The 21156-nt window shown below is 46.1% G+C and overlaps 1 protein-coding gene across 1 annotated transcript in view; it reads right to left on the minus strand.

Moving 5' to 3' along the window:
- The window catches only part of Chmp4b (charged multivesicular body protein 4B), a 40215-nt gene extending 21562 nt beyond the window's left edge, over nt 1-18653 (minus strand). Inside the window, exon 1 of the mRNA XM_057780916.1 lies at nt 18305-18653. Within this exon, the coding sequence (XP_057636899.1) occupies nt 18305-18494 (190 nt within the window). The 5' untranslated portion in view covers nt 18495-18653. The remainder of the gene's footprint in view (nt 1-18304) is intronic.
- Between the last annotated feature and the right edge of the window lie 2503 nt (nt 18654-21156).

Raw genomic sequence — 21156 nt, forward strand, 5'->3', positions numbered from 1 at the left:
CTATCTGAGCAATATTCAGCCAGACTGAGTCATGGCCTGCCTTCTTCCCTATCTACCGTCTACACGTGTGCATGATAAGGCTGCAGCATTCAGACATCCCAGGGTGCTGCCTCTGCACACCGACTCCACCTTAGGAACCTTCATAAAAGTGGGTCACTAGGAACCTAATTTGGACATGCCCTTCCACACACCTTCCAGCAGTTAAAACTTCCACTGTACTTCAAGAAGATGGATCGGAAAACTTGCTTGCTCTTGGGTCTGTTTTCACTTAAGAAAAAGAAAGTCTCATGTTTTAAACTCCAACAGAAGAAAGCAGAGGTGTTCAAGCCAAAACCATCTCAGATGTGCAGTCGCACACCCGGCAGACTCAGAGGAGTCTGGGGCCAAAGACGAAGAGGGACTGCTTGTTTCTGTGACTGTCTACCTCCCAGGGAGGAAGGCACAGCTCTGAGGCAGAACCTGCACCTCTCCATAGAGCATGAGAGTACAAAGAACCAGCCGGGAAGATGAAGAAATGGCTCAGCCATTACGAGCACTGACTCCTCCGGTGAATCCAAAGCCCTTTTTGGCCTCCACAGGCACTATATGCACTTGGCACACTGTGTGTGTGTCACACTTTAGATAGCTTAAAGAGAGAAGGGAGTTTACAGAATTATATATTGGTAAAGACTAATTAAGCTATACTCTTCAGACTCATCTGTTTTACATACATTTCAAGTAGCACACACACACACACACACACACACACACACACACACACAGAGTCAGAGCTGGAGAGATGGCTCAGCTGTTAAGAGCACTGGCTGATCTTCCAGAGGACCTGGGTTCAATTCCCAGCACCCACATGGCAGCTCACAACTGTCTGTAACTCCAGTTCCAGGGGAAGAGGACCTGGGACCCTCATACAGACATCCATGCAGGCAAAATACCAATGTACATGAAATAAAAATAAGCAAATCGTTTTAAAAAATTAAAGAAGGAACCCCTACACACTGCTATGCCAACTTTTCCTGAGGTCTCTAAATCCTCCCAAATCCTACGTGGGTTGAAGGGGGTTGGTCTGATCCTCACAGGAGGAACTGCTCAGAGTGAAAGCCAATGTCTTCTTAGTCTTGTCACCAGCAGAAATGCAGGAGCAGCAACCCTGAGGTTTGTGATCCCCACCCAGGCCATGCCATCCGGCCAAACCACCTACAGCCACTTAGAACTCCAAAGAAAACAAACCCCAGAATAGCAACTGTTCATTCCATCTCTTCCATGCTGGCTTTCTACATGGCAACGGTATTTTAGAAACCATCCTGGCAGGATTGGCAACACTGAGCCATGGTGCTAGTCTGTCTGTCAAAAAGCATCACGACAGGAGAACTCATTGGAACAAGCACCACGGACGGACTCCATTCCTGTTTTGTCTGCAGTGAGCTGGGTCACTGTTAACAAGTCAGCTAGCCTCTTTAGGCCTGGGACACCTCCTATGTGACAAAAATGAGCCCCTGAGTTCTCTGGCTTCCCAGAGTTTCTTAGGAGACAACAATGTACTGTGCAAGTCAATAAAAAGGAGCCACTAGGACGGGCACTACTGGAACTTGAGGTTTTAAAGGTCCTAGTTTAGAAGCAGAGGGTAAATGTTTTCCATATTAAGAGGCTTACACTGAACACTTGAGGCCTTTGGAGAAGTTTGTTGCTTTTCCTGACACCCCCAGCATCCCAGAAGAGATGGGGTGGGTCTCAATCACCACCCGACAGTAGAGCATATTTAATTAAAAACACTCAAGGTAGGGCAACTCTTAACAACTGATTCCTTCCTCCATTATCCTTACATAGGAGACAAGTCCTCTATGCCTGACGACTTCACAGGTAGGTCACCAGGAAGTAAAATCCTGCCAAGGGATGTATCCCTAGGGTTTAATTGGTCACTGTTAAGTTTTTTGTTCAGTAAAACCTGAGGCTGCTCAGAACAAAAAGAAATCTGTATTTGATTCACCAAATGGCTAGCCCGTTATGGATTCCAAGAAAGCTTGGGAGCCAGGAGAAATGCCCTCCTAAATCTGTGCTGTTATGGATCCCAAGAAAGCTTGGGAGCCAGGAGAAACGCCCTCCTGAATCTGTGCTGTTGCCCGATCCAGGCTCAGGGGAGCAGCTGAAAGGCATTAGCCAGCCCCAGCCTCTCAACTAGGGAATCAAAACGGAAAAACCTCAGCACCTCCTACAAAACAGCCTGTGGCTGCCCGAGACTTTATAATGAGCAGGGTTATGCTGACCAAGCTGTCAGCCAACAGAATAAAGGCTGACATACTTCATCTTTTTACGCAGCCAAACTACTTGGAGTCACACGTGGTTCTCTGGAGGCCACAGTAATGTGGCACTTGTTGACTCTGAGAACGGCAGCGCATGAAGGAGTCTCGGTACCCACGTTGTCTATCTTCCTCTTACTGCTGAGAAAGCAAAGACCTAAAGGTGAGAAGGTGCTTGCCCTAAAATACACAGTATTACACCAGAACCTGAGTGCAGTGTCTTGAGGGATCACTCAGACAGGAAAGCTAGGTGGCTAGGCACCCAGATATTTTGTGAGTGAGATAAAAGTCTGGCTTAATTGGAAATGTATGGTTGTAGAAACAGAGGTCATTGTCATCCAAGAGAACTAATTGCCTCTGCCTTGGATCAAAAAAAAAGCATACAAGGAAGATTAAATAATTTTTAAAGGGCTAGAAAGATGACTTAATGGTTAAGAGCACTTGCTGTTCCGGCAGAGGACTCAGATTCAACTCCAAGTACCCACAAAGCAACTCACAACCACCTGTAACACCAATTCCAAGAGATCCAACATTCTCTTCTGGCCTCTATGAGCACCAGGTATACACACAGTGCACATAGTTACATATATACAGATAGGCAAAAACACATATGCAAAATAAAATGTATAATTTTAAAAAACATTTTTAATGATTTATTTATTTAATGTGCACTTGTGTTTTGCCTGCACGCATATATCTGTGGGAGAGTGTTATATTCCCTGGAACTGGAATTACAGATGGTTGTTAGCTGCCATATGGGCACTGGGAATTGAAACCAAGTCCTCTGAAGAGCAGCCAGTACTCTTAACTGCTGAGCCATCTCTCCAGCAAATACCCCCACACACACTTTGTTTGTTTGTTTTTGAGACAGGGTTTCTCTGTGTAGCCCTGGCTTGTCCTGGAATTCACTCTGGAGACAAGGCTAACCTTGAACTAAGAAATCCATCTGCCTCTGCCTTCTAAGGGCTAGGATTAAAGGCATGCCGCCACCACACACAGCTCCCCCTCCCCCACTTTAATACAGGGTCTCTCTATGTACCCTGACTGCCCTGGAACTTGCTGTGTAGACCAGACTGGCCTTGAATTCACAGAGATCTGCCTGCCTCTCTTTCCCAAGTGCTGGGATTAAAGGCGCACACCTGGCTTATTTTTACTGTTTTTAATTGTGTGTACATGTACATTGGTGAAGCGCCAGAAGTTTTAGATTCCCCTGTAGGTGGAGTTACAGGAGGTTGTGAACTTCCAAAGTGGGTGTTGGGAACTGGCCTTGGATGATATTGAACAGCAAGTGCTCTTGAACACTAAGTGCTCTCTCTAGCCCTAGATATGAAATAATTCTAAAAGTCAAAGTTAATCGGGTGAATCAGCCAGGCAATCAGTGAGCCTGCCAGTTAAACGAGGGTGGATCAAGGCGGTTTATGCTGCGAGGACTGCCCCGCTTACCTTCCGCGTGCTCAGAGTGTGTGCAAGGGGCTGGGGTGGGGAGTGCTATCCTTCCTCTGTTCAGCACAAGGAAAACCAGGGCAAAGTAACAAGAGCAAGAGTGGTGGCAGCTAGGACTTCCCTTAAAGACAGCAAGCAGCTCCTCTACCCACCCTGTCCCGAAGCCCTTCCGAGTGCTGCAGTTTAGGTAGAAAGTCCTTTCTGAGGCAGCCTGCAGCCTAACTCTCCTCACCCTCCCCTCTTCCACAAAACACACGGCACATGCTAATCTCTGCACCAGGCCTTCCACAATCTCTACCTGGAATGGTCCTACTCTTTAGTTTCTTCCGCACCCCACTCATCTATCAAGACCCAGCTCAGAAACACCCCCACAAATGTGCGCTCCTGCCACCGTCTGACTCTCCCAGTCTGAAGTCTTCCGTCTCTTGCCACACTGTGACTGAATACCAATGGCAGTACACTTGTTTGAGAGCTAGCTGGATGCCTCTATAGACTAACAACTGTGTCCCAGATGGCCCTTGCAGACAGTTTCACAGTGTGCTCAAAATGTTTGGGAACTGGGTGGAAAGTAGAAATAAACAGCCCCAACTCCTAGCTCTGGGGTGATTTGTGTGGCCCCAGTGGTTCATGTAACCCAAGCCTCAGCTTCTCATCTCTAAAATGGGAGACACCATGCAATGCATGGGGTTGCTGAAAAGGCCGAAAAAGTGACCAAATCTGTAAAGTACATGGCATTTTCCCTAGGAGCAACAAGCTGAACAGCAGGCAGACTGATACCAATTGACTCCTAAGACATGAATGTCCAGACCATCTAACTCCAGAATTGTCAAGCAATAGTGACAATGAGCTACCTATCTGCAAATTCTAATGGGGAAAATGCTCCAGAGAGTCTAAATGGGTCCACGCGAGAAAAAAATTAAGAAATTAGCAATGTGAAATTGCTCACTCAGAGGCAGCAACAGGCAGTTCTCTGTGAGTTCAATGCAAGCCTGCTCTACAGAGCAAAGTTCCAAGTCAGCCAGGGCTACAAAAAGAAACCTAGTCTCAAAAAAGCAAACAAACAAAAAAGAAGGAAGGAAAAAAGGAAGAGAGAGAGTGTGTGATTAGCAATCATATTGATTTTAAAAGTTAGCCCTGGGTCTGGAGAGCTCCGTGGTTAAGAGCACTTTCTTCTCTACCAGAGGACCCCAGTTCAGCTCCCAGCACCCATTTCAGATCACAGGTGCCTGTAACTCCTGCACCAGGGCATCTGACTCCTCCCTCTCCTGGCCTCCAGAGGCACTGCACTTGTGGCAGGCAGCCAGCCAGACGCACACAGAGAAAACAACTTCTTTTTTAAATGTCAGCCTTTCCAGCCATCATCTCTAAGTCCTATGATCAGGCAGCCTATCTAAAGAGATGTTCCTCTATGGGCTGATCAGGAAGAGCAGCAGGGCCACAGAGAAACAAATCCTATTTTCATGTTTGTAACTATTGGATCTCATTAGGATTACAAAGAATTCACATTTCTTGCTTATGAAGATAATCAAGAATCCATTCCTAGGGTTCTTTGTTTCTACTTCCTTTTACAGGAAGCAAAACAACTTATTAATTGATCTAATTGAATCAATGAAGCAAATTAATCATCAGAACAAACAATACCTTAAAAGAGATCCCAGTGTTAATTATTTTATTACTAAACAGAGATAAACATCAATCCATTTTTACATCCCCTCCAACACTGGTGCTCCTGATTCAGATAGCTTTTAAAAAGCACAGCACATAAACTGAGCAGTGGTGGTGCACACCTTTAATCCATGACAGCCAGAGCTGCATACACACACACACACACACACACACACACACACACACACACACCAAAGCACAGCATGTTTTTCTTTCTAAAAACTTTTTTTTCACTGGGGCTGGAGAGATGACGCAGTAATTGAGTGCACCTGTTGCAGAGGACCTGGGTTCAGCTCTCAGTACTCACACAATGGCTCACAATCATCGAAACTCCAGTTTTAGAGGATCTAATTCCCTCTTAGAGTTTCCATGAGCACTGCACAGACATACATGCAGGCAAAACACCCATATATATAAAAATAAGCCCTTAGTGTATGTATGTATGTATGTGTGTATGTATATGTATGTGTGTGTGTGTATATATATATATATAAATATATTAATTCCAAGTAAATTCAAATACTTCAATGTTCCTTTCTGCCTAAAATTCTATCAGTCTCCATAATAACTATCCAATAAAACATAAATCTCAAGGATTCTCCCCTCACCTCTATTCTAGCTCCTGCCAATGCATTACCAAGTACTTCTGCTTTTTTTTTGGGGGGGGGGTTGTTTGGGTTTTTTATTTTGTTTTTTTGAGACAGGATTTCTTTGTGTAACAGCTCTGCTCTGGCTGTCCTCGAACTGAGAGAACTGCCTGCTCCTGCCTCTCAAGTGCTGGACTAAAGGCATGTGCCACCACTGCCTGGCAGTTGCTAGGCAAATTGCAGGCAGTGGTCAGGCCATTGCTCCTGAGGAGTTTGCAATCTACTCCTGGTCTACAAGAGCTAGTTCTAGGACAGGCTCCAAAACCACAGGGAAACCCTGTCTTGAAAAACCAAAAAAAAAAAAATTTGCCTAGCAACTAGGACAGTATCAGCATACTTCTCCCACTAAAGCATGCTTCCTCATCATTAGAAGAGTGTAGCCAGTTCCCAGTGCCTTCTCTTTAAGATCATCACTTGAGCAGAACCTAGTGGTACAGATCTGTAATCCCAGGTCTTCTGGAGTTTGGGGCCACAACTTCAAGGTCAATCTAGTCAGAAGTAGTGAAACTCTCTTTGGAAGAACAGTTAAGGCTGGGGTTACAGTTTAGAGGGCTCTGCTAGCATGTGAGACCCTGAGTTTTAATACCTAGCACTGAAGAGGGGGAGAAAGAAAGAAAAACAATACCTTTTGGGCTAGGCATGTACTCAGTGAACTGTTTTCGTAGTGCACAAGCCCCAGGTTTACTCTGCATCACCCATAAATCAGGTGGATGTCTTCCCAGCACCCCAGAAGCAGAGGCAGAAGGACCAGGAGTTCAAAAACAAACAAACAAACAAACAAACAGGTGTTGTGGAATATTTGTTTAACTATGCAAAGATGCATTGCATTTGTTTAACTCTATAAAGATGTGTTGTATTTGTTCATGTAGGGGAATATTTAACTATGTAAAGATGTATTGCATTTGGCCAATAGTGATAGAGTGATGGGGAATCTTTGCCAACCAATTATCTTTATTCACACCAATAATAATAGTGGGTATTAGAGTAAATACTTGTAAGCTATTATTTATGAATAATTTACATTAATTTTTTTGTATACTGATACAAGTTCAAATTATATTTGTTATTTCTGTTTACAATATTTGTACACCTATGTAAAGTTATTCTGTCAGATTGTATACATGCATGTTTCTACCTCTGTTTAGGACATTTGTATACTGACACAACTTTTAGGATATATTTTCATATTGCATTATATATTATTCTTACCTCTGATCAAGATACTTATACACTGTTTACATTTTAAAGTCACTGTCCTCATTTGCTGCACATCTGTTTACAGATTATTTAATAGTCTGACATGAAGTCTTAGTTTTAAGTTATACAGGTATTAAATATTATAGGTCAATAGTTGTTCATGTTTGTTATACATACAGTCAGATTAATTAGGTCCTTTAGATACACAGAGATTACATTCTGCCTAGATAGGTAATCTTCAACCACTTTAAGGATCTGTAGAACATGGCATTTAAATAACTTAGGGTTCTGTTGACATGAGACATGATTGCTCCTGACAGCACCAATCTATTCCTGAGAGAATGTTGAGCACTGAAGACACTCTACTCAGAGTTTGTTTTCTTCTTGGCACAATTGGCCTTTGGGCAAGGAACTGCCCATGCCTCAACCACTGACAAAGCACATGGTATACCCGGACTGAATAAGCAGGACAAAGGAAAAGGATTGCCAAACCTTGACAAGACAGGGTAAGACGGTTCTGGAAAATTTCCTGCCTCTGAAAATGGTCTGTCAGTTATGCCAGGCCTTAGCCAAAGTTGGTTGCTTCAACATTGCAAATGAGACTTTGGGTGATTGCTCAGGTAACCAATTGTCTCCGTCATATACTCCTCACTTTGGAAGCTGCTTGACTGTACTTCCTGCCTACTAAAGTAATATTATCTCCCTTCTCAGGCCTACGATGGGGTTGAAGATTAGATAGTCATAGTTCTTTTCCTCTCATGATTTAGCCCAGCCCATTTCCAATGCAGGACTTAGAGTCTTTGGAATAGAATGTTTATTAAAAGATTTATCATGTGTTCCTTGATTAATATTGTTTATGTTGGTTGTAATTATATACATGATATCTGTTCCTATTGTATATAGTTTTGTATTGGTTTTAGATTGCTCTTGTTTAGACAAAAGGGGGAAGTGATGGGGAATCTTTGCCAACCAATTATCTTTAAGAGGTGGGACCAAGTTAGAGTGTGGCTTTATAGCTCAAGGCCCTGATGCCCCCTCTCTGTGTAATTCCCTCACAGCACAGCTGAGCTTGGACTTCTCATTTCTGTTCCATGAGTTTTCCCTTTATAATAAATAAAAATATAATTGTTTTATCTTTCAGCTAGCCTGGTTATTTCCCAAATCAAACTAACTTCTACAAGGGAGGAGGTATAGGCAGGAATTCTGGGCAGGGAGAGTAAGTAGGAAAAGGAATTTAGGCTTAAGGAGAAAGAAAAGAAAAGATGCCAGGGAGATGCCTGGTGGGCCAGCCACCCAAAAGTGGAGAAAGCAAGGAACTAGGAATATAGAATAAAAGAAGAGTAAAAGCCCTGAGGCAAACTGTAGATGAGTAAAAATAGGTTAAATTAAGTTAAAAGAGCTACTGGGACAAGCCTGAGCTAAAGTCAAGCATTCATAATTAATAAGTCTCTGTGTCTTTATTTGGGATCTGGTGGGCAGCCCAAAGAAAAACCCAACTATCAGAGGGGTAAGAGTGTGGCTCAGTGGTGGGGTCCTTGGCTAACATAAGTTATGAGGTTTGGTCCTTCAGTACTTAAAAACAGACAGTCCTTGAAATTAAACACATGTCTACCTATGAAGTAATTAGACCAAAAAGACTTGGAGTGTCACTGGGCCATGGTGGTACATGCCTATCACCCCAATATTTGGGAGATGGAGGCAAAGTTCAAGGCCAGCTGAGTTACAAGAGTGCAGTCACAAATCTCCCCCAAGGTTATATACTTTTTTTTTTTTTTTTTTTTTTTTTTTGGTTTTTCAAGACAGGGTTTCTCTGTGGCTTTGGAGCCTGTCCTGGAACTAGCTCTTGTAGACCAGGCTGGTCTCGAACTCACAGAGATTCACCTGCCTCTGCCTCCCAAGTGCTGGGATTAAAGGCCTGCGCCACCACCGCCCGGCCCAAGGTTATATACTATCCAAATTGGTTTTAAAATCCCTCAAACTTTTCAGACACAGTGGTACAAACCAGAAATCTCAGCACTTAGAAGGCTAAAACAGAAGAATCACCAATTTAAGGTCAGCCTATGCTACAAAGTATGACCCTGTCTCAAAAACAACAACAAAAAACTCCACAAGGCCAGCTAGATAGTTCATGGGTAAAGATGTTTGCCATGCAAGAACAGCCACTTCAGTTCTAATCCCTAGGACTCACAAAAAAAAAAAAAGCCAGATGTGGTAGCAAACATCTGTAATCCCGGAGCACCCAGAGACAACACAATAAGCAGAAGCTCACAAGCCTGCCAGCCTGCAGTATGCAAGAACCCAGGGCAGCACAGAACAAGGGAGATCGAGCCTCAACGCAGAGGGAAAAATGACTCCCAAAAGTTGTCCTCTGACCTCTACACAAGCATCGTGGTAGATGTACATGTGTGTGTACACATGCACACATGCACACGCCTCAAACTTCAAGGAACATACAAACTACATAGGAATTCCATAACAGTTCTGCTTAGGTAGTCAAGATGTGGCCTCTATGTCTGCAATTTTTTTTCTTTTTCAAGACAGGGTTCCTCTGTACAACAGTCCTAGCTGTCCTGGAACTCATTCTGTAGACCAGGCTGGCCTCAACTCACAGTGATCCGCCTGCCTCTGTCTCCTAAATGCTGGGATTAAATGCATGCACCTCCACCACCCTGTTGTGTATTCATTTCTAACAATCCCCCCAGATGTTATCACAGGTCACATCAAACACCGAGAATGTATAGCAAATACTGTATTCCATAAAAATATGGAAACTTGGGCAAGATTCCAGAGTATCAAACCAGGCAGTGGTGGCGCACACCTTTAATCCCAGCACTCGGGAGGCAGAGGCAGGCGGACCTCTGTTGAGTTCAAGACCAGCCTGGTCTATAAGAGCTAGTTCCAGGACAGGCTCCAAAGCTACAGAGAAACTGTCTCAAAAACCCATAAATAAATGAATAAATGAATGAATGAATAAATAAATAAAGATAGATTCCAGAGTACCAAGAGGCAGAGGCAGACTGTGAACTTAGGTCTTTTGACTGCAAACCTAGCACCTTTTCCACTAACCATATCACTAATCTTTTGATCTAAACATCACAACCAACCAGATGTACAGCTTTCCTTTGCCCTATAAGGAAGAGGGAGGAGGTAAATCTAGAAATACCAGCTATGGGAGAATCAAGCCAGTCAGGTACTCATGTTAATTTCAATCATTTAACCTTCAGCTAAGACTCCTTAAAGGGCTGAAAGGAAGTTAGGGATTTAGTTCAATGATACAACATATGCTCAGCATGCGCGCGAGCTGGCACACAAACGCGGGCGGGCCCCCCCACACACACAAATACAACTGTTTTTTGAGGAGAAGAAGATCTGGCTTGGTGATAGGGGAATTACCTGGCTCAAGAGTTTGTACTAAATCCCTAAGCAAATGGCAGGACCCTGAACGTTCTGAGCTATGTTGTTCAGACCCATGCCAGAATATTCTGAGTATTCAGCACCCACCATTGAATGGTGAACATCCACAAAGGGTAACAGAAGAAACAGAAACATCTGTCTGTCTTAGAGAAGTGCAGACTTGGCGAGTTCAGATCTGTCCTCTGCAGCAGGACGATGCCAAACCTGTCCGTTTTCCAGTCCACAGTTGTCTGGTATTAGACCCCAAGCTCCGACTTCAGCCCAGGCTGCTTCCCCACAGGGGACCATCCTAACTGATCCAACTTAAGCCTTCAGGAAGACAGCTCTCAGCCTAGGTAGGAAAGTAATCTCACAGGCAGAGCTGTCTAGGACAGACTAAACTATAACACAGGCCAGAGGTCCTAATGCAAATGCTGTCAGGAGGGGGCTGGGGCAGGTCAATGGGAGTTAATCGTGCGCTCTCTCTCTCTCTCTCTCTCTCTCTCTCTCTCTCTCTCAAAGGGAACCTGGGCCCAGGATAAAACGAAGCAGTCAAGTCCAGGGAAGAGTCACCTCTCTGACGCTTCATCACTGTCACTTGTGTGCCCTGTCCTTGCTGAGTTAGGAATACCCACAGGAGGGAGAAGGCAGAGTCCTTACCGAAGACTGAAGGGCTCATGACTGTGAGTGGAAAACCAAGGAAGGAAACATACCCCTCCATGTGCTAGCCCTGCTCAGTACTGCATACGTGCTGGCTTGTCTCCTGCAGAGCCTGTAAAGGAAGTCACAGCATTCCTCTCACAAAGGGAGATGGGATTCAGGGTGAGTAAGCTTCAAGGCACTGATAACAGGAGGGAAAGCTGCATGGAAATGGAACTGTCCACCTGTACCACTGCGTGGACCTCCTCCTAGAAGGAGCACAATAAAGGCCTGCTGACTTGAGCCCACTGCCTTAGATGCTGGCCAGTGCCATATCCAGTTAAGACAGCTTCTTGCTGTGCTCAGATTTTCCTTCCAAATATAATCATCCATCCATCCTCAATGACTAACGTATATGATCATCCAACCTCAATGACTAACCTATATAATCATCCATCCTCAATGACTCATCTAAAGCATCTGTTGGTTTAATCCAGGCTGCCTGGAACTGGCTCTGTAGTCCGGGCTGGCTTCAAACTCATGGAAATCCTGTTTCAGTCTGAGTGTGGGGATCAAAGACCTGGACACACACACGGCACTAAAGTTGTTTCTGAACATTCTGTCTCAGTTCTACTCCTTTTTTTTTTTTTTTTTTTTTTTTTTAAAGCAGAGTCTCGCCAGGTGATGGTGGCTCATGCCAGGAAGGTGGATCTCTGTGAGTTCAAAGCCAGCCTGGTCTACAGAGAAACCCTGTTTGTAAGAAACAAAAAACAAAGAAACAAAAGTCTCACTCCACCCAAGTGCTGGGATCACAGGTGGAGACCATTATAGTTCTCTTTCTCTTGTAAAACAATTCATGGTGGCACACACTTTTAGTACCAGCACTACTCAGGAGGCAGAGATAGACAAGGATGCCCCCCACTCATCTCTCTCTCTCTCTCTCTCTCTCTCTCTCTCTCTCTCTCTCTCTCTCTCACACACACACACACACACACACACACACACACACACACAGGCTGGGGAAATCACGCAGCCAGGGGAAGCTGGGAAGGGTGATGTATATATGTAACTCCATCACTGCAGAGGTGGAAAGAGAAGACCCTTGAGGTTGACAGGCCAGCCAGCCAGGTCCAAGTGGAAGACCCTGTCTCATAAAACAAGACAGGTAACTCCTGAGGAATGACACTCAAGGTTGACCTCTGGCCTCCACATATATAAATGTTCACACACAAACATGCACACATGAGCATGTAATCTTCTTACCAAAAAAAGATATTTTCATTTGAATCAAAGACAGCAGTATGTTTGAACAGTCAAACACATAGGGCCTCTCTGATACTCCATCTGTCTTAAAAAAGAAATAAAACTATGTCCTAAAACAAGAAGCTAAAATGTCATCAAGGGAAATTCCCACTGCTTAGTTCCTGGGTGAGTTTCAAGTTTTCCATCCAAGGGTCTCTGGGATAGACAGTCCAGTTGGCACACACCCTATTAAGATACTATGGTTTTCAGATGATATCAAGAACCAAAAGGCCACATTCACTATCCATGTGATTTAGTAAGACACCTTTCCATATGCTAATGAATTAGTGACTTTATTAAACATGAGGATGCTACCCTGATGTCAGCAATGAGCAGAACTTAATGAAGATGTGTTTCCCGTAAGATCCTGGCCTTTACATTGGTCCAACATTCTCAGCAGAACCTAACAGTCTATGGATTGACTTGCTTCCATGTATCTATACAAATGTACCAACACAGGATGTGACCACCAGTCTCCATCGCATAATCTTACACAACTGTGTGACTAAAATAGGTCCTTCCGACAAGCTCCTTTCGTCTTGATTAAAATAAGAAGAGAAGATCTGAACTACCTAAAGTAGATGTGTCCTTAATTAGCCGCCACGCCAGAAAAAGACAGGAAACTGGGGCACTAAGTCGGCTCAACAGGTAAAAGGGCACTGGCCTAGAAACATGACTACCTGGGTTTACCCCAACCCTAACCACATGGTGGAAGGAGAGAACCAACTCCATCAAACTGTCCTACACAAAGAGACACTAAAAAAATAAAGATGCGATGATAAACACCCGTAACTCAGAATTCCTGCACTAAGGAGGCTGAGGCAAAGAGTCACAAGTTCAAGGGTAGCCTGGGCTATACACAGCAAGTCCCATCCCCTCATTGCCCACACTCCACTTAAAAAAATATTAAAACAAGGAGCTGGCAAGATGGCTCAGATGGTGCTAGCTATACAAGTCTGATTGCTGAGTTTGAGCCACAGAAGTAGAGTCAGAAAACCAGTTCCTGAAGGTTGTCTGCTAACCACTCACGTCTGCTGTGCCCTGAGTGCCCCCACATAATAATAATAGGAATGATCATGGCAACAATAACAGTTTCATTCTAAGGTAAAGGGGCTGGAGAGAGAACTCATTTTTTGCACTGGATCCCAGGCAGTGGCTCCATAGATAAGAACAAAATTCGGGTCGCATGTTTTTCCCAGTTCCTTTTCCCTTCCTTTGGTCATATATTCATTCTCATGTTCTCTGGTCCTAGTTCCCCTGCTCAGTACTAAGAATACAGACCTGACCAAGACACAGACCCTGCCATCCAGGAGACCTAAGTTTATCTTCACTTGTGAAATACTCCTACCTGGCTAAGGTGAGGATCACCTAAGATGTATGAAAGAACAGGATAGAAGGCACTTATCTGATAGTTACCACTGATCAGATTTATATGGTTTATAACAAAAACCAGCCTCAAGTTGAGGCCTACCAACAAGAACCTCCCAAACTTCCTGGGCACCTGCGTAGGTAGCACTTTGTTAGTTCTCCAAGAAAGATGATCATGTCTCAGTCTCTCCTCTTGTTTCTTCCTGTTCTTCCCTTCTTTTACCAGCACCCCCTTTTTTGTTTTTGTTTTTTTTTTCTAGACAGGGTTTCTCTATGTAGCCCTAGTTGTCCTGGAACTAGCTCTTGTAGACCAGGCTGGTCTCGAACTCACAGAGATCTGCCTGCCTCTGCCTCCCAAGTGCTGGGATTAAAGGCACTCTGCCTCCTAATCTTATACCTTACTCCTGCCTCAGTTCCTCCCTGGTCAGTTTACATACCTCTGTTTATGCTGCTGCTCAGAATGTCCTTTCAAAACCCAAATGGATAAGATCTTCTACTATAAAGAAGCACCAACGGCTTCTCTACATATCCAAGGCAAGGTCCAAAGGCTAGAAGCCACTCTCCAAGATTACATACAGCGTATCCTGCAGTGACATTTTGTTTGTAATCTAACAAATAAAACTTGCCTGGAGATCAGAGTGCAGAGGCGAGCCACTAGTTAGCCATAGAGGCCATGAAGTGGTAGCACACACCTTTAATCCCAGTACTCAAGAGACAGAAGACAATCGATCCAAGAGAAACAGAGCCAGGCAGTGGTGGCTCACACCTTTAATCCCAGCACTTGGGAGTCACACACCTTTAATCCCAGCATGAGGGAGGTGGAGACAGAAAGGAATATGGCTGGGCAGAGAGAGGAATATAAAGCAGGAGGAGACAGGAGCTCAATGCAGTCTGAGGCACTCAATCTGAGCAAGCATGCAGTGTGAGGAGTCATAAAGACAGGATGGCCCCTTTGGTCTGAGCATTGGTAGAGGTAAGAACTAGTGTCTGGCCACTCTGCTTCTCTGAACTTTCAGCATCAACCCCTATATCTGACTCTGGGTTTTTATTATTAAGAACAATTCGAATTCATGCTATAGTGTCCTATCTCAGACTCCTGCTGGGAGGCATTCTTGCTGCTCCTCAACACACTAAACCCTTGGTGACCCACCTCATTCTCCTTCCTCCACAAAGCCTCCTCCTCCCTTCGCTCCCTCCAGACAAGAACCTCCCCCACCTCCTATAACCTCAATCCTTTAGACACACTTCACCACTGACTTCTAGAATTACTCCTGGCCCTGCCCAGCCCCACATTTCCAATCCTGGATTCTCCCAGGAAGACAGGCCGTGTTTTCTCAGCTCTGCTGCTCAGAGTCCAAACGCAGTCCTGGGTCAGTAAATAAATGGCACACATGTGGTGGTAGTAAAACCCACAGCAGCATCTGAGGAAGTGGGTTAGGTCCTAGGACAAGAACACACAACTATGAGACCTTAGGACAATAAAAAGAGAAGCCTGTACCCTCACAGGCAAACTCAAAGAGACAGACACCACTTTGAACAAAGTTATTACGGCTGAGGTCGCTTTCCACGTGTCTGCTTTCTCTCTACAAGCATCCTGAGAGCCCATTCAGTCACCTCTACAACTGCAGAAACTAAGCTAGCCCTCGACCAGGAGCTCTGAGCTATTGATCTCTTACCATATGGCAGCTGCTGTGCTCGGCATCCTGTGGGATGGGGGGGATGCACACGGACACTCTCCTCCACTCCACTGTGCAGAAGCCAGCTCTCAAACATGCATCCTCCACTCCACTGTGCAGAGGCCAGCTCTCAAACATGCATCCTCCACTCCACTGTGCAGAGGCCAGCTCTCAAACATGCATCCTCCACTCCACTGTGCAGAGGCCAGCTCTCAAACATGCATCCTCCACTCCACTGTGCAGAGGCCAGCTCTCAAACATGCATCCTCCACTCCACTGTGCAGAGGCCAGCTCTCAAACATGCATCCTCCACTCCACTGTGCAGAGGCCAGCTCTCAAACATGCATCCTCCACTCCACTGTGCAGAAGCCAGCTCTCAAACATGCATCCTCCACTCCACTGTACAGAGGCCAGCTCTCAAACATGCATCCTCCACTCCACTGTACAGAGGCCAGCTCTCAAACATGGATCCTCTACTCCACTGTGCAGAGGCCAGCTCTCAAACATGCAGACTGGCAAAAACCAGGACTAATTACCACCGTGGAAAGAGGACCCTGATTAAGGGAGAGTTGTCAGAGAAAAGAACTGATCAAGGAGCACAGCCCTGGCTCCGTCTCCACAACTACAACTGGTGTCCAGTCCACAGATGGACTGCACACCCCCCAAGAGAGAGAGAGCAGCCAGATGCTTAACACTCTTACCAATGATTAGGACTTGCTTCAGAATAACACCCTTCAAAAGCTTTCCATCCACTCAGAATCCAAACTCTGTCAGCCATTCAAGGCCCATCCCCACCTTTTATTTACTCCAGTCTTCCCTCAATCACTATGTTCCAGAGACAAAGATCTTTCAATTTCTTAAATCTTGCCAACTTTCCAGCCATCCCTGTGCTGTCCTCCCAGCAGGAAAAAGTTCCCCAAAGGTGGTTCCTTCAAAAAAACTCGGTTCCAACTATAACTTTCTAAAGACCATCCTACCCAAACAGCACCCTTCCCGCTCACTGTGAACCAACTTTTTCTTGTTGAATGCTCACCACTGACATCTCCAAAAGGGTTACTTTCTTCCCTTAGTGTCTAGCCCAGTCTAGCTATCTCTTTTAGAGACAGGGTCTCTCTGGGCGGCCAGGCTGGTCATCAAACTGCTCCATAAACAAGGACGACCTTGACCCTCCTGCCTCTGCCTCCCAGATGCTGGGTTACAGGCCTACAGGGAAGGGCACAACCAGTCTCTCTCTTTAAAGTGGGGGCTTTTTGGTTTCCCTCTATGAATCTGACTGGATGCACTGGGTGCTCAGAAGTTCCAGAATGGTTGCTATCAGTGAGGAGCATCCTCAGGACAGACCATCAATCATATCATGAGAAAATATCAAGCAGATGTTCACAATGTTAGTTAAGCCCCTACTATGTGCTAGGTATTAGATATCCTTCCGGAAGGACAAACCCACTAGTTCCCAATCCCAGAACAAACTTCCCTGAAAACTTTTTAGGTTAAACACTTGCTGTATGACTCCTAAACACCCTCTCACCTTTGGCCCACCTTCAAAGGAAGAACTGCCACGCTATGATTCATGGTCACACTGCTGTGACCAAAAAAAAAAAAAAAAAAAAAAAAAACAAACAAACAAAAAAAAAAAACAAGAGCATCTGCCTGGCAGTGGTGACACATGCCTTTCTTTAACCAGAGCTCAGGCAGGTGAACCTCGGTGAGTTCGAGACTAGCCTGATCCACAAAGCGAGTGCTGTTAACAGAGAAACCCTATCTTGAAACACACCCCCACACACACCCCAAGAAAAAAGCGGAACGTTTTGACATTCTTTACCGTCACTAAAGCGTTCTCACATTCATTTCCGTGAGAGAACCACAAGGCACTTTTCTAGACAGACTCACAACAGGAAGAAAGTAGCAATCACAACAGGGCTGAACTGGGCCAATTGAGGCAGAATCCGCCTTCTTTCTGATTCAGGAGGGGCAGGAAAGTAGTGGTGAGTCACAAGGGTCAGGCTTACAATGCGGAAGCTCCGAAAAGGCCTGGGTATGAGGAAAGCAAAAGAGAACCACTGGGTAGCGACATCTTGGGCCTCACAGAGGCCAGATCCTACCTAGTGCTGCGGAAAATGAGGTCTCAAACTTGTCCAGCTTCACTCAACAAGTGAACAGAGTGGGTACCAGAGGGTCTCCTCACTCCCCAATCCTCTTTTCTCTCCAAAAAGGAGGCTTTTCAAGAAGGCTCCTGAGTCAGAGGCCAAAGGCAGCTAGCTCAGACTCCAGACCAGACTCCAGGGCTCGGAGGAGGGCAGAGGTGGACCGAGACACATAAATGATAGGGTGCGGAAACGAAATGAACCAGGGTGGGGGTGAGGCCGGAGAGAGAACACAGTAAGACAGTGGAACAGACTGAGCACGGAGTTAACGTGCTGTGAGATCTGGGTCAGGAGAGGCCTGATACGGTAGGGAAGAGTTTGAAGGAGCCCGATGGGGGAAGAGAGCCGGCTCAAGGAGACACAGGAGTCTGGTGGAAAGGGGTCCCTGCCCGGGAGAGGCACCAAAAGCAGTCTAGCCGAAGAGTTCCAGGGTTGAAGGAGACAGCCCCCCCTCCCCGAAACGAGTCAGACAAAGTGGAGTCCGGGCCCGGGGAGCCTTAGCAGAGGCAGTGGAGAGTCGGATGGGGTCGGGGCCGCCTCACCGCGCTTGTTTTTGGTGCCGTGCTTCTTGGCAGCCGTCAGCTCCTGTTCGATCTTCTTCTCTAGGAACTCCTGCTTCTTGCTAAGCATCTCCTCCGTGTCCCGAAGCCGCTGGATGGCCTCCTGGGGGGTCGGGCCGCCCTTGCTCCCCTTACCCCCTCCAGCCCCGAACAGCTTCCCCAAGACCGACATGGTTGCTGCTCGCAGCGCCGGCCTCCGGCGCCTGCTCCGGCTCGGCTCAGCTCCGGCGCCCGCTCCCGGCCCCGCCGCTCCCCGCAGCCGCAGGCCTCGCCTCCACCTCCGCCCCGCAGCTGGGCCCGGCCGCGCAACCTCCCACAGGCCCCCACGCCCGGGCCGGGCTGGCGTCAGGGCAACGCGCCGCTGACTACAGCTCCCAGAACATCACGCGCCCGCAGCCCCTCAAGTCTAAGGGAGCACCGTGCGCTGCATGCCGGGAGTCCGAGTCTTCCGGCTCGTGGCGTACGACGGCGCACCTTTTTAGTCTCGCCGAGGTCAAAGGACGAGGTGGCATGCTGGAAAACGTAGTCTCCTTGGCATGTGTTTCGTAGAGGCGGAAGAACAGGGAGAGAAACAGCTATTACAAAAGGAGAGTTTCGTAGTGGTAGAGGCCTAGGCTTCATTCCCAGCCCCCAAAGCACATGATCACATTTGATTCTCATAAGCAGTTTATGGTAGGTAATGCTGTTCCTGTTTTGGAGTCAGGTTTTCACACGTAGCCTAAGCTGGCCTTGAACTCCTAACATAGCGGAAGCTAGCCTTGAATCTTGATCTTGTCTCTGCTCTTGGAGTTCTGGAATTAAAGGTCTGTGCCTGCTATTCCTATTTTATAGGTAAGTGAATGAAGATCTGGAAACTGACCAACTAACTAATTTACCAGTCCAGTTAGTTCTTTATTTGGGTGGGCGGTCTTTCAACCCTTCATTCACCTCACAGGCTTTCCAAAACCTATGACCCTAGCCACCTTGACAGTGGATTCAACTCCAAAACTTCAAGTCAGCCTTGAATACTCGCTTGAGCAGGTACTTCTTCCTTTCCACAACTGTAAATGTGAAATTGTCTCAGGTGTTATGGGAATAGTAAAACAGCGCTGTTCCCTGGGGCAGCCAAAAACAGCCCAGAGTCCATCAGAAGAGGCCGATGAATGAAGAAAAACCTCAGAGAATGTGGGAGCGTCTTTTTATTAACTGTCTCAGATAGAAAGGTCTTAGCTTCGCCAGTGGTATGGCTTCCCTCTGAACCCTGAGCTGCCTAGCGGCTGGTCCCAGGGCTGCTATAAAAACTCTGTCTCAGAAAACTATAGCAAAATAAAACAAACAAATGTTAAAACCAGTCAGGCGGTGGTGGCGGTGCACATCCTTAATCCTAGCACTTGGGAAGCAGAGGCAAACAGATCTCTATGAGTTCCAGGACAGCCAGGGCTACACAGAAAAATCCCTGTCTTCAAAACAAAACAAAAACAAAAAAGTGTTGAAGATACGTAAAAACAATAAGCACAACATGTGTTACCTTGAATGAAAGAAGTTAGGCCCCAAACTCTCTCAAGTGCTGGAATTAGAGACACGAACCACCATGCCATGCGGGATATCCCCTCCCCCTTTTCCAGTGCTAGGGATTGAACCCAGGACCCTTCCTGTCCTGAGAAAGAACTTTCCCACTGACCTAAATCCTCCGTTCCTACAAATCTTTTTCTTTTACACCTAAAATAATGCTTCTTACATCTTCAATCCCTGCACTCAGGAGGCAGAGACAGGTGGATCTCTGTGAGTTTGAGGCCAGCCTGGTCTACATACCCAGTTCTAGGTCATACGGGGCTACATAGTGAAATCTGTGCAAATTCAGCAATGGGGATAAGATAGACCCAAGCTGAGGGGCGTGAGGAGATGTGCCGCTTCTTGAGACAGTGGTGGGTTCAGCGAGTCTGGGTAAGCCAAGTGACAACACATTGGAGGGTACATACAGGCCCCAGTGATGACTTGTCATCAACCCCTGGACCTTTACCGAGAGACACCCACTCTCTCTCAATGAGGAGAGGGGCTGCTTCCAAGTCCAAGGTAGACGGAAGGAAGGCCCATGTTTGAGAGCCAAAGTTACATTTTATGTTTAAATTACTATGCCTATGAGATCCATGAAAGAAAATGTCTCTGATCTGCAAGCCTGTTGCTCAAGGACAGATAATTCCTGAAATAGTGTTATGGGACATAACAAGCCACATGTTTGCTCCCATCTGCACCAGATGTGCTTAATCACATGTGGGCGGGAGGTTCACAGGCAGGAAATACATCAGGATGTATGCTTGCCCCTGACTGGACCTTATTGGCTGCAAACTAACATGGACCATTTCTTAGGAACCTAGGTATGGAACTGGCCAGAGTCCAACCATCTGGCCAGCATTTAACTAAAGCTTGCTTCAGATCTGGCTTTAAACTGTGGTAGAGAGAGCTCTTATTCTTGATCTGTGGAATTAACACATGTCCATCGCCTTAGACCAGCCTGCTGGCTCAACCCTCAGAGTTTAGCCAGGACCCCAGCATTTGTCACTCTCTTCACTGCTGTCACTCCAGTTCAGGTCACTGTCATCTCTTGCTTGGACTATAGCAGCCCCCCTGGAGCCCCCACACAATGGCTTTCCAAAGATACCTATGCCCTATCTGTTAGCATTCCCACCCCTTGGAGACCGAGTGCTTCCCCCTGCACGCATGCCTAGTATGCAGGCAGTACCCTGGCTTGCAGTGTGGTCTCTGTGTGCAGGCACAGTGCCTCTCCCTTTAAAAGGTGGAACCCTACCTTTTTTCTCTCTTCTTCCTTTTCTTCTCTCTCCTTCCCTCTTCCCAGC

The sequence above is a fragment of the Chionomys nivalis genome, chromosome 9 (genome assembly GCF_950005125.1).
Source record: "Chionomys nivalis chromosome 9, mChiNiv1.1, whole genome shotgun sequence".
Lineage (NCBI taxonomy): Eukaryota > Metazoa > Chordata > Mammalia > Rodentia > Cricetidae > Chionomys > Chionomys nivalis.